Source organism: Mirounga leonina, unplaced genomic scaffold, assembly GCF_011800145.1.
Source record: "Mirounga leonina isolate KUSES-001 unplaced genomic scaffold, KU_Mleo_1.0 Mir_173, whole genome shotgun sequence".
NCBI lineage: Eukaryota > Metazoa > Chordata > Mammalia > Carnivora > Phocidae > Mirounga > Mirounga leonina.
The window spans coordinates 61320580-61334796 of record NW_023270447.1 but is presented as its reverse complement, the minus strand read 5'-3'; the positions used below and the strand labels follow the sequence as shown (position 1 = coordinate 61334796).

The 14217-nt window shown below is 42.2% G+C and overlaps 1 protein-coding gene across 1 annotated transcript in view; it reads left to right on the top strand.

Annotated features, from left to right (window-relative positions):
• The window catches only part of CCDC30 (coiled-coil domain containing 30), a 103513-nt gene that overhangs the window by 80685 nt on the left and 8611 nt on the right, over positions 1-14217 (top strand). Inside the window, 3 exon segments of the mRNA XM_035018842.1 lie at positions 8833-8986; positions 12340-12416; positions 12418-12474. Coding sequence (XP_034874733.1) covers positions 8833-8986; positions 12340-12416; positions 12418-12474 — 288 coding nt within the window.

The following is a 14217-nucleotide window of genomic DNA, read 5'->3' as shown; positions in this document are numbered from 1 at the left end:
CCAATGTGTGCACCGAACACCTCACCACCAGGGATCCCCACATGGAGTCTCAGCTGAGATTTTTTTTTTTTATATTCTGCTGGTCATGGGAGCATATTTCTGCTATGTAACCAGCCTCAACAGCAGAGCCTTCTTGAGGTCTCGCTGAGACCAAGTACAAATCATCAGCCTCACTGTTATCAGTAAACAGTGCTGACAAGCCTGGTGCCAACTGCCATCAGACTCCTCAGCCCTGTGATTACAAAACAACGCAGCTCTAATCGGCATATTTCATTTCTTGACCAGTGGTCAGTGCCAAGCAAGAACTTTAGCAAAACAGCTCAGGTCAATTCTAGGCCTGCTGGAATCAACCCTCACAGCACAGTCCTAATTGAGTTAAAAATTACTCACTGGTTCTATGAATGATATTTTTACTCAGAATAACACAGAAAAAAAGCATTTTGATTTGTGTGTGCATATATAAGTATATACATATATATACTTATTGTTTAAAACATTATTTTTATAGAATAAATTCCCAGGAGTGGAATTACTGGTCAAAAAGCTGGAACTCTGGATCTTAAAATGTATTGACAAACATTCAGAAGCATCCCACCAAAATTTTCTGCCATCATTATATAAGAGTAGCAATTACACCACATCCTCATTAGCATTGGGTGCTGCTTTTAGGGGGAGGGCTCTGATGAAATTTTCCCCAATATTCTTTGTTTTAATTGAGGTATAATTGGCATATAATAAATGCACAGATTTATATACGTACAGTCTTATGTTTGGCAACCGTATGCACCCACATAACCACTACCCCATTCAAGATCCAGAACATTTCCATTATCCCTTAAGGTTCTATCTGGACTTTTTGCAGTTAATCTGTATCTCCTGTGTCCCCCATCTCCTCCCAGACATCCACTCTGCTGATCTCTGTCTCTTCTAGAATTTCATTTAAATGAAATCTTACCTCATGTAATTTGTGTCTGACTTCTTTTGCTCAACATATTCTATTATTTTTAATGCTCACTTATAATCATAAATATTTGTCATTTTATTTTAAATTTCTTTGATGGCTAGTGAGGCTGAATATTTTTCCACATTATTTGCCCATTGCCTTTAGGACAGTGGGTAGTAACCCTAGCTGCATGTGCCTGGGCCCCAACATAGGTTAGTTAGATCAGAATCTATGGGGATAGGACTTAGGGATCAATGTTTTTATAAAAGCTTCCCCATGTGATTTTGATGTGCCATCCAACGTTAAAAATACAGCTTTAGGAAAGAAAATGGAAGGAATTGTCAAAACTCTAGGTTCGTTTTTGTTTTCATTCCCCCAATCCCAGCCCTGACCTTTACAGACAATGCTTGTTTTTTCCACGTTTTCCCAACCACTCTTCCAGAGGAACAAACTCCTTCCTTTTTGAAAGAAAAGTAATGGAGAAGTCTATCTGGTTTTGCTTAAACATAAGCAAAAAAAAAAGTCCCTAAATTTTGGAACATGAATATTGTGCTGCCTCATAGATCTAGTAGTTAGTAAAGCCAAAAATAAACTTAGAAAATCCACACGTTCTTCAGGCAAGTTGGCCCACTGAGCTTCTGACCGAACCAGAGGTGTGCCAACCAGCCAGCCAGCAATGGTGAGAGAAGGCTCCAAGCCCTCACCAGCTGTACTGCATCAACATACTCTTCCCACCGTGCAAACCACTACAGAGAGAAGTCTGAGTATCCAGCAACAGGAACTAGTTAGGTCAAGCGTATTATACTCCCTTGATGGAAGCCCATGCAACTGTAAAAGATGGGGGCCCTGAAGACTAGACAGTGGCACAAGGAAAGGCTTGCAATATAATAAATGGAAAGAGCGTAAGACTGAAATTTTAATGCAGTCAATGTCTAAACAAAAGGCGTTTATAAAAAGACTAAAAGAAAATACAACACCATTTTAATACTGATCATATTGGGAATTGGGTTTTCTTCCCAAATTTTCTATAGCTTATCATCTCACTTTTAAAAATAAATTAATTTGGGCGCCTGGGTGGCTCAGATGGTTAAGCGTCTGCCTTTGGCTCAGGTCATGATCCCAGGGTACTGGGATCGAGTCCCACATCGGGCTCCTTGCTCCGCAGGGAGTCTGCTTCTCCCTCTCCCTCTGCCTCTCCCCTTGCTTGTTCTCTCTCTGTCTCTCTCGCAAATGAATAAATAAAATCTTAAAAACAAATTAATTTTGGGGCGCCTGGGTGGCACAGTCAGTGAAGCATCTGACTCTCAGTTTCAGCTCAGGTCGTTATCTCAGGGTCGTGAGATCAAGCCCCACATGGGGCTCCATGCTCAGCAGGGTGTCTGCTTGAGACTCTCTCTCCCACCCTTTTTGCCTCTTCCGCCCTCAAATAAATAAATACACCTTTAAAAAAATTAATTTCTTAATAGTCCAAATGGCAGAATAAGAGAGAAAGCAGCTAAGATTTGGGTTTTAATATCCTAGGGCAGAATGGGTAAAATAAATCCCAGAAATACATGCTGTGTTTCCAATGATGTCAAAACATCGGAGTAACTGTGAATAGCTGAGAAACCCAGAGGACGACAGGGAGGTCGTTTGTACACTGCTAGGTGTTACACCTCTGAAGCTATGGGCCAGAGGATGCTGAAACCCAGTGATATCTTCTGCCAAGCTACTTCTAATAAAAAGGGAAATAAGAACATTTATGAGATGTAAACATCTCCCTGTAAAGAATCTAAGTCACAGGGACACCTGGGTGGCTCAGTCGGTTAAGCCTCTGCCTTCGGCTCAGGTCATGATCCCAGGGTCCTGGGATCGAGTCCCACATGGGGCTCCTTGCTCAGCAAGGAGCCTGCTTCTCCCTCTGCCTGCCTCTGTCTCTCTCTCGCTCTCTGATAAATAAATAAAATCTTTAAAAAAAGGATACTACCATCTAAAAAAAAAAAAAAAGAATCTAAGTCACAGCAGTTGTAATTGTGAACACCTTTCCCCAAAAATATGTACCTCCTATTATGTAGTGGATACTGCAGGGTCACAGAACTGAACAGGCCTGAGGCAGTTTTATGAACCCAGGTATTTAGCCAACCCTCTTAATTAAGATGTTTGTTGAGTTGCTGGAGCAGAAACCCTGAATAACAATGTCTTTTGAAAGGAAAAGGTTTCTTTCCTACCTGACAGAGCAGACATAAGCAGTCCAGGATGGGTATGGTGGATCAGTGTAACAGGAGTCTAGATTCCTTTATCTCGTTGCTCCAGCATCTTTAACATGTTGCCCTTATCCACATTTAAAGCAACAAAAAGGAAGAGGGGAAAGCAAGGACGTTCCATTTGCCTTTAGGACGCACTACTTCCACTCATGTCCTATTGGCCAGAACTTACTCACATGGTCCATTCCATCTAGCTGGAAGGAAAGTCAGGAAGTGTAGTTCATTGTATGGGCAACCAAGTGCCCAGCTGAAAATCCAGGGGTGTCTAATGACAGAAGAAGGAGAAAATGGACTGGGGACAACCCCAGCAGTCAGTCAACTGCCAAATACACTGACAAGCTGCATCTAGCCTGCTATGCATGGCTCTGGCCTCCAGGAATCCAAACTTCTCAGCCGGGTATCTGGCTAACAGCTAAGTTAATCTTCTAAGGGAGAGCATGCAAAATGATTCTTTTATGTACAATCAGCAAGTAGGAGAGAGAGGGGCACTATTTTGAAAAATGGAAGAGTCTTGCAAAAACACATTTAGGGGTAAGACATAATTTACAAGACCAGAAGACTCCCTTGGAGTAGCTCTTCCATCACAGTTTGACTAGAATTAGCATCTAGATAAGTCTGCTTTGCTCCTTCCCTCCCATCTGGTTCCTAGTTCTTGTATAAAACAAAATATCAAACCCATACATACATGGTCAATTACTTTATGACAAAGAAGTTAAGAACATACAGTGGGGAAGGGACAGTCTCTCCAATAAATAGCGTTGGGGGAAACTGGGTGGCTACATGCAAAGGAATGAAACTGGACCACTATCTTATACCATACACAAAAACTTACTCAAAATATAAGACCTGAAATGTAGGCTTACCTACAGCTATTATCATATTCTGTGCTGAAAAGCTGAAAGCTTTTCCTATAAGATCAGGAGGTATAAACTTTCAGTTATAAAATAAATAAATCATGCTGATGTAATGTATAGCATGGTGACTATAGTTAATAATATTGTATTGCATCTTTGAAAGTTGCTAAGAGAGTAAATCTTAAAAGTTCTCATCACAAGAAAAAAAATTCTATGTGTGGTGACAGATGTTAGTTAGACTGTGGTGTGATCATTTTGCAATATATAAAAATATCAAATCATCATGTTATATTACCTAAAACTAATATGTTTTATGTCAATTATATCTCAATTTATTCTTTTTAAAGATTTTATCTATTTATTTGTTCATTTATTTATGAGAGAGAAAGAGAGAGAGTGAGCCCGAGCAGGAGGGGCAGAGGGAGAGGGACAGAGAAAATCTCGAGCAGACTCTGTACTGAGCAGAGCCCAACATGGGGCTTGATCTCATGACCCTGATATCATTGACCTGAGCTGAAACCAAGAGTCAGACACTCAACCAACTGAGCCACCCAGGCGCCCCAATTATTCCTCAATTTTAAAAATGATAAAATTTAATTTAATTTTTTTCAATTAAAAAGTCAATATCCTGGGGCGCCTGGGTGGCTCAGTCGTTAAGCGTCTGCCTTCAGCTTAGGTCATGATCCCAGGATTCTGGGATCGAGCCCCGCATCGGGCTCCCTGCTCGGTGGGAAGCCTGCTTCTCCCTCTCCCACTCCCCCTGCTTGTGTTCCCTCTCTCGCATTCTCTGTCTCTGTCAAATAAATAAAAATAAAATTAAAAATAAATCAAATGAGGTGTCTTGTGAAAAGCCTGGAGCACAGGGTTTTAGTTAGTTCCCTTCACTTAAGTTAGGGCTTCCCCCAGTTTAAGTGTCAGAGGTAGTAAGATCAGGTAAGATCAGATCGTCGACATGTGCAAACTGCCTGCCACCACAGGCCTGAATGACTCTGCCCTCAAGTGCCTACAGTGACAGAGTAGCTTTCTCATCCTTAAACACTTTTTTTTTTTTTCAGTTAAACTGGCTTTACCCAAATATCTAGGCATTCAGGGGAGTCTGGAGCTATAGAGACCATTAGAATAATTTTTTAATATTTTATTTATTTGAGAGAGAGAAAGAGAGCATGAGTTGGGTGGGAGTGGGGGGCAGAAGGAGAGGCAGAAGCAGACTCCCCCTCTGAGCAGGGAGCCTAACACAGGGCTCGATCCCAGGACTCTGGGATCATGACCTGAGCCAAAGGCAGACACTTAACAGACTGAGCCACCCAGGTGCCCCCCATTAGAATAGTTTTTGCTCTTCCTCAAAAGTTGAAAATAGAGCTACCCTACGACCCAGCAATTAGACTACTAGGGATTTACCCCAAAGATACAAACGTAGTGATCCAAAGGGGCACCTGCACCCCAATATTTATAGCAGCAATGTCCACAATAGCCAAACTATGGAAAGAGCCCAGATGTCCATCAACAGATGAATCGCTAAAGAAGATGTGGTATGTATATACAATGGAATATTACTCAGCCATCAAAAAACCCTGAAATCTTGCCATTTGCAAAGATGTGGAACTAGAGGGTATTATGCTAAGTGAAATAAGTCAATCAGAGAAAGACAATTACCATATGATTTCAGTCATATGTGGAATTTAAGAAACAAAACAGAGGATCATAGGAGAAGAGAGGGAAAAATAAAACAAAATGAAATGAGAGAGGGAGACAAGCCATAAGAGACCCTTAATCATAGGAAACAAACTGAGGGTTGCTGGAGGGGAGGGGGGGTGGCGGGATGGAGTAACTGAGTGATGGATATAAAGGAGGGCACGTGATGTAATGAGCACTGGGTGTTATATAAGACTGATGAGTCACTGAACTCTACCTGTGAAACTAATAATACACTATATATTAATTAATTGAATTTTAAAAAAGAAAGAAAAAAGAAAACTTAAAGGAAAAATCAGGTTTCTGTTTTCTTTTTGTATACAAATGTCTCTCAAGATGTTTTCCACATTAAGATATATACCAAAAAAAAAAAAAAAAAGAATGGTCTTTGTTTGGAGTAGTTTTTTTGTTTTTAAGATATCAGGATGTAATTAACCACAAAACAAAACAAAACAAAAAACCGACCTAATACATTTAGACCAAAATTTTTTTCTCATGTAACAAGAAATCTGGAGGAAGATGATTTCTGAGGCAGATTCAGCTGCTCAGGGGTGTTGTTAAGAACCAGGCTCTTGGGGCGCCTGGGTGGCTCAGTTGGTTAAGCAACTGCCTTCGGCTCAGGTCATGATCCTGGAGTCCCGGGATCGAGTCCCACATCAGGCCCCCTGCTCAGCGAGGGGTCTGCTTCTCCCTCTGACCCTCTTCCCTCTCGTGCTCTCTGTCTCTCATTCGCTCTCTCTCAAATAAATAAATAAAATCTTTAAAAAAAAAAAAAAAAAAGAACCAGCCTCTTTCATTCATTCTGCTCTGCCATGCTTGGTGGGTTGACCCCTTCATCTTTAGGCTTGTCATGTCATGGTTACAAGGCAGAGACTGCAGCTGCAGGTAGCGCAGCCTCAGCGGAGGGCAGCCAGGGCAGAGAGGGTTGGTTTCTCAAGTTCCTAGAAGTGCCCAGCAGGCATACCTGTCTCACAAGCCCATCCCCTGGCTACACACACACACACACACACACACACACACACACACACCTGGGGCCCACCCACCTTTCTCAAGATCAAGGGCTCTCTGTGGACACCTAAATGAAATCTGGGTTTTGTTAGCAGGAAAGAAGAAAGACTATATACCTGCACCTTATAGCCTGCCACAGGTAGTCTGTTTATAATGACATGGGAGTGATGAGGGCCTCCCTCCCTTCCTAATATGCCCATAGCTTTCTCAAGCTTTAGCCTGCATTGGAATCCCCAGATGACTTATGACAAAACACTGATGCACTCCCAGAGTTTATGATTCTGTAGTTCTGGGGTAGAGCCTGAGACTTTGCATTTCCAACAAGTTCCCAGGTGAGGCTGATGTTGCCAGTCAGAACACAGTTTGAGAATCATGGCTGTAGGCTTAGAGAAAACCCAGCTTAGGAACGTTAGCTGCAGCAATGGTTCTCAGCGAGCAGTAGTTTGCCTCCCAGGACAAGGGGACGTTCCGCAGTGTCTGAAGATATTTTGGGTTGTCACACTGTAGAAGGTACTACTGGCATCTAGTGGGTCGAGGCCAGGGATGCTGCTAAGCATTCTACAATGCACAGTACAGACTTCCACAACAAAGAATTATCTGGCACAAAATGTCAATAGGACAAAGGTCAAGAAATCCTAGTTTAGAGTGATTTTGTGTTATTAGACCTAATAGGTTCAAAGTAAAATCTCTCTGCAATTTTTAATTTGCAGAAGTGCTTTCTGAATAACAATATTCTTATTTGGAAAGCACGGTCATCTTCAAAGAGGTGGTGGTATTGAGGCTTTAATCTGTTTCCTTGTTTATGCATATTAGCTGTTATAGTAGCTTGAAATGGTAACATAGATTTTTGTTCTTTTTTTAAAAACAGGTTTATTGATATAATTGACATACCATACAGCTCACCCATTTGAAGTGTACAATTCAGTGGCTTTTAGTTGTACCTCCATCACCACAATCAATTTTAGAACATTTCATTACCCCCAAAAGAAACCCTTTAGTTATCATCTGCCATCCCCAATTTCCCTCCCCACCCCCAACCCTAGGCAACCAGGAATCCTCTATATTTGCCTCTTCTGGACATTACATAGAAATGGAACCATATAATATGTGGTGCTTTGTGAGTGAGGCTTCTTTCACTTAGCATAATGCTTTCAAGGTTCCTCTATGTTGTAGCGTGGATCAGCATTTCATTCCTTTCTGAGGCAGACTCATGTTCCACTGTACAGATATTCCATATTTTGTTTATCCTTTCATCAGTTGATGGTCTTTGGGTTGTTTCTACCTTTTGGCTCTTGTGAATAGTGCTACTATGAATATTCACATATAAGTTTTTGTGAAGACATATGTTTTCATTTCTCTTGGGTAGATACCTAGGAGTGGAGCTGCTGGGTCCTACGGCTCTACGTTTAACCATTTGAGGAACTGCCAGGTTTTTTCCAAAGAGGCTGCACCATTTGACCAGCAGTGTTTGAGAGTTCCAATTTCTCTACATCTTTGCCAGTACTTGTTATTGTCTTCTTTTTTATTTTAGCCAGCCTGGTGGGTGTGAAATGGTATCTCACTGTAGCTTTGATTTATGTTTCCTTAATGGCTAATGATGTTGAATATCTTTTCATGTACTTATTGGCGGTAAGTTTGATTTATGTCAGAATCTGAGTTAGAGTCTTGAGCAGAGACCTACATAGAATTGGCCTTCAGAAGTCCAGACTCGGGGCAAGGACTGAGAGCGGACTCAGTTATCAGAGATTGAAGTGGGTTATATCACCGTCCAAGGGGATAGCCAAGAACTCGAAACTTAAATTAATGACTGACTCCATGGAGCAGGATTCAGAATTAGATGTCAGGGATCCAAAGTCAAGGAGTTTCCTGAGTTAGGGGTGACTAAAGCTGGTGCTATTTAGGAGGTTACCCTTGGTCCATTCCCCCACTTGGGGACCAGAAGTCCTGCAGATGGGAGGCAGGACAAGTACCCACATCTGGTGGCAGGCCTCAAGAAAGCAAGAGGAGGAAACCCAAGAAAGGTGCACACTGAGGAAGCAACATGAATGTCCACTGTGCTCAGCTGCGCCTCTATTTAAATTTACTTTTATAGGAGCTATGACAAGAAACATCACCATTACAAAGTCAAGCTTCGCAGAGTTAAGGACCGTTTAATTCATGAAGTAGAACTACGAGATGAGAGAATTGAACAACTGGAAAATGACATCAGAGGTCTGCGTCAGCAAAGGGAAATAGTGAGTGGAAAGGTGAAGAGCTCCCCAATGTGCCATGGCTTGGCTCATTCGAGAAAGCCCCCTGGTGCTTTAATTCTCTTGTGGCCTCTTTGTACTCTAGGTTCTCATTTCTTTCTGCACCTTCTTTCGATGTGAGTAATTCTGCCAAAAAGTATGTAAGACTCATGGTGTTAGTAAACTGAATCAGACACTGAAACTATCCTGCACTTCCAACTCCGGTCAGTGTCTTGTCTTCAAATGAAAATGTCTTCTCTTAAATATCCATCAGCAGAGACTTCCAGACCACCCTACGTAACTCATTCCTACTTCACATTGCCCTCATTTTGCCTCAAACTTCTGTCAGTTTTAAATGGCAGTGAAAATTGGTGACCCCTACTTATCAGTCCTTGTGTAGTGTCTGCAGGCTTTTTTTCTAAATATCCACATCTTCTTCATCTTTGTCCCATTGCCCCTGTGACTTACTGGTAGGTAGGAGGAAAATGAGACAAATGGCCTGGAATCAACTGCAGAATGGTCTTGAGATCATTAAACTACACGAATTCAAAGTGGAGAGCAACTGACTAAGCCAGTAATGCTTTCCCTTCTTGAGATGCCTAGCCCATCAGAATTTTGAAAATTCTGTGCTCACTCCTAAAATACTCATTTCTATGTATGTGCCAAGGATCCCAAAAGAATTCATGCAATTTCAGTCATTCCATGGGCTATTATGGGATGGTTAAGAATTCTAGACTACACACAATAAAACATTTTTGGATTATAACAGATGGGTCACCAATGTTTAAAAAAAAAAATCCTCCTGATTCTCCACACTATAGTGAGAGAGGAAAATAAGTTGGATTTTGCAGTATCCTTCTCTTTGGGTACTAAATTGTCAAACTTTAAAGACTCAGATCTAGGTTAGACTCACAACTAGGAAAAGTACATGAAAAGTACTACAGAAGAAAGTAGCAATCCTGGTTGGTGGGCCCACCAGAAATAGAAGCCTACTTCTGCATTACCACTCTTTTGTACTGCCTGCCTTCCACTGTTAGGCTTACATGACAGAAACAGCCTCCTACTTCTTTCTTCCCGACTGTACTGGGTTGAATAGTGTCCTCCACAAATTCGTGTCTATCCAGAACCTCAGAATGGGATCTAATTTGGAAATAAGGTCTTTGCAGGTGTAATTAATTAAGATGGGCTCATGGTGGATTAGAGTTGGCCCTAAATCCAATATGACTGGCGTCCTTATAAGAAGAGCAGGCACACGTAGACACACACAGGGGAAGAAGGCCACGTGATGATAGAGGCAGCTATCGGAGGGATGTAGCTATGCCAGGGAGCACCAGGGATTGCTTGTAAACTCCAGAAGCTGAGAGACAGGCATAGAGCCCCCAGAAGGAACTTACCCAGCCAACACTCCAATTTTAGACTTGTAGCCTCCACAAATGTGAGAAAACCCGTTCCTTTTGTTTTCAGCCATCCAGTTTGTGGTAATTTGTTATAGCAGCCCTGGGAAACGGACACATCTACCCAGAGAGCCACAGATTTCCAGGAGAGATGGCAAATAAGCAGAGGCTAAGGAAGAGCAGTTGGTCCCTTTGCTCACTGCCCTTGAAGGCTGCTGGGGGCTTTGGCCGTAGACAGATGCAAAATCTAGACCTGCCACTTCATAGTTCTGTGACCTGGCCCAAGTCTCCAGGTATCATTTTCCTCGTCCGTGAAGTGGCAGAACTAATCCCCACCTCACGAGGCTTTTGTGCAGTTAAAATAGGAAATGCGTGAGGTGGCACCTGACACAGACAACTTTCCAGACATGTTCTTCTCTTCTCTTTTGGTGCAAGCTCTCTTAGAAACATATTGATTGGTAGATGTACAGTTCATGAGAGGAATTGTTAATGGAATAGGAAATACTTAGCCTAGAGAAGACTGATGTGAGATCTTTTAATGCCACAGTGGTACACACCTGGAGGTCCTGGTTTTACTTATTTTAGGGCCTGTGGACCAGAGCCACTAGCATAAAAAAGCTCGACTCACCTTCCAAGCACCAAGTCTCCAGAAAGTAATGGCAATTTTTTGGATTTCGTTCCTTCACCCTTCTCTTTATACAGTGAGCCAGTTGAGTCTCCTGACTGTTGTAAACATCCAAACTAGATTTCTCCAAATATCTTATCCTTTTATTAGAGCAGGTGTCCTTATTTTCCAGTTCAAAAATAAATAAATAAATAAGGCATTTCCAAAGGGCAGAGTGTCAGTAGCCTGCCCCATCTGGTTTCCTTTCTAATCCAGTTGTAACAGCAGAGTAGTATTGGTGGGATGACTGCTTCTATTCTCAATCCTCGCCAAAAATGTATTTAAATAAGAGCAGACAGGACTATTGTTAGACATTGAAGGGTCCTGGCTGCGGGACTTTAAAATCTGGAGTAGTTTGTTTCGGAACATAATGTAATATCCTTTCTTACAATTCTTGAATAATAGATGGAGTCTTTTCTGGATGATCTATATTAGTGCCTTATTTAAAAGAAAGAAAGAAAGTTGCCCCTCTTAACTCTGTGATTCACCATCTGCCAGCAGCTCATTCTGCTTCTCCCATATCCACTCACTCCTGCCTTTGGCAGGTGGGGCACAAACACAGAAGGGTGAAGGACTTATCACTGACGGGGCATCAGTGAAATGAGGAGGGCAATTCTACACTTTTGAGCTTCTAAACGCCTCACCCACAGTGATAATTTATTAATAGCTACTGACTCTTTCAATATAAGAACATTAGTATTTTTTCACCAGATCACTCCTTTATCATTTTAGCTATAACTTCACTAGCTATTGCTTTCTGGGAAAATTGTTGGTAGAAAACGAGACATGGTGTCAAGTTAGAAGTCTCTTTAGCATGATCACTGCAAGGATATTCTCGGTAGCTGGCTTACCTGCTTCATTTGCCAAGGCAACTGAGATCCTGATGCTGGTTGCCAAGTATGGGGGCTAAATTCCCATCTCCTCACTTTGTCTTAAAAAGACTATCACCCCAATGCAGATGGAGTTGTATTATATGGAAAAATGTCAAACTGGAGCTTCGGGGAATTCAGTTGCATTTGGTAGTGATTTGATATACCTATGGTATTAGAATACACATGAAAGCCTTGGGACCTTATTGGAAGTGGAGTGCTCAGGTATTTTTAAATGTTAACCCAGGAGAATGATTAATTGTTCAAAAAAAATACAAGACCTAAAATAACCAAAATAAACAGAAGAACTATCTAGCTGACAATGTCAGCAAACAGGTGAAAACAGACTAGGGGACAGGAGAGGAAAAGTAAAGAAGGGAAATTTGCTGTCAACTTCGTAATTCTTCCTCCTGCTGTGGTAGTGAGGGGCTTTATTATCTCTAGGAGAAGGCATTCCAGGAAGAGGTCAGTGCTCAAAATGATATACTGCTCCTAGAGAAAAGGAAACTTCTGGAACAACTCAGAGCAAGAAGACTTAATCCACAGCAACAAATGGGTAATATCTTCAGTCCAGAACAGGTAGGTGCGGTCCTGCCCGAGGAGCCAATGAACTCTGCAAAGATGTTTCTCCCTCAACAAAGAGATTGTTCCAGAGACTGTCCTTTGGGTTTGCAGCCTATCTCATAACTGTTGCTCTGCTGCCTGCTGTTTTCAGCAATTCATGCAAATGTTATGAAAATAAAGAGAAAAAGATCGTGGAGGAGGTTGGTCTCTCTCACATAGGCATTGCCTGACTGAGGACCTAGCTGTGCTCATTCTGGCTGTCACTTTATGTGTTGACACTCATTTTTATCATCTGATACCTCTGGAATCAAGGTAGATCAAGAGAGGAACAGGCTCATACTAGTGACTTAAATTCATGAAACCCATAGGATGCCAATTGTATTAATTTATACTGAGAAATGGTCCCAGCAGAGAAGAATTCACATTATCAGCCAGCCCAAGCACTCTCTCCTCTATTAGGAAACTCCAGTTACAATGAAAAGTTTTCTTGGAGCAAAGAATTAGGGCAAAGAGAGTGGTTTGATCTTAACACATAGAGTCACCAATAATAACCATAATGACTAACATTTTTTGAGCACTTACAATGTGCTAGGCATTGTTCTAAGCTCTCTCTGTCTCTCATCAATCCTCACACCAATCCCACGAGGGAGGCTCTGGGATTAGCCCTATTTTATGGGAAAAAGCTAAGGTCCAGAGACGCTCGGGAACTCGGGCAGCCTAGTCAGTGACAGCAGTGTGTGCTTGGCCTCAGTAGCTTGGCCCTAGAGCCCACAGCACCACAGTCTGTGGGGGAGATCTGTCCAGCAGACTGGAACTCTCCTTTCTGCTGTTGTGGGCACACACTTCTCAGGGCAGACCTGGGGAGTCTCTGATGATCTCTTACTGTCTGTGTCTCCCCTTTTATATAGTCTATATAAGCCATTGCCCTTCTCAAACTAGGTCATTGATTCTGATATTCCCAACACAACTGACATATTACCCGTGCCTTAACATTAATGGTGTTCCCCTCTTGCCCTCCTAAAGACACACTTTGGCCATCTGGATTGGACTTGTGTGTTTTCCTTGGAGTTAAGTTTCTTCTACAGGATGCTGCTTCCTTTTACAGATGAGAAAACTGAGGCTCAGATGTGGTAATTTGCCAGGGGTCACACAGCTAGTATGTGGCAGAACCCGAACTCAAACACAAATCTCTGATCAACACTATTCTACCATCATGTGTCCCAAATACACCTTGGCCCTGGAGAGTGAGCCTGGTGTAGTGCCTAGGAACTCAGGCTTAGAAATCGGGAAGATCTGGATTGGCATCTCAGCTCTACGACTTTCCGGTTTTATGTCCTGAAACCAGTTGCTTTTCTCTGGGCTTCAGTTTCCTCATCTCTAAAATAGGCTCCATAACAATATCCATCTCATGGGGTTGTTGCAAGGATCAGATGAGCCAACACATGAGCAGGTTTAAGTGTTTACTCTGTGGGTGGGGCACAGTGCCTAAGCACATGGTAAGGCCGTGGTAAACGGTTGCTGCTGCTGCGGCTATTACTGCTGCTGCTGCTCCTACTGCCACGACTACTATTACTACTGCAGTTGCTGCTACTATTACTACTGCTATTACTACTGCTGCTGCTATTATGGCTGCTGCTACTATTACTACTGCTGTGGCTGCTGCTACTACTGCTATTACTGCTGCTGTTGCTGCTACTACTGCTGCTGCTACTACTGCTATTACTGCTGCTGTTGCTGCTACTACTGCTGCTGCTACTA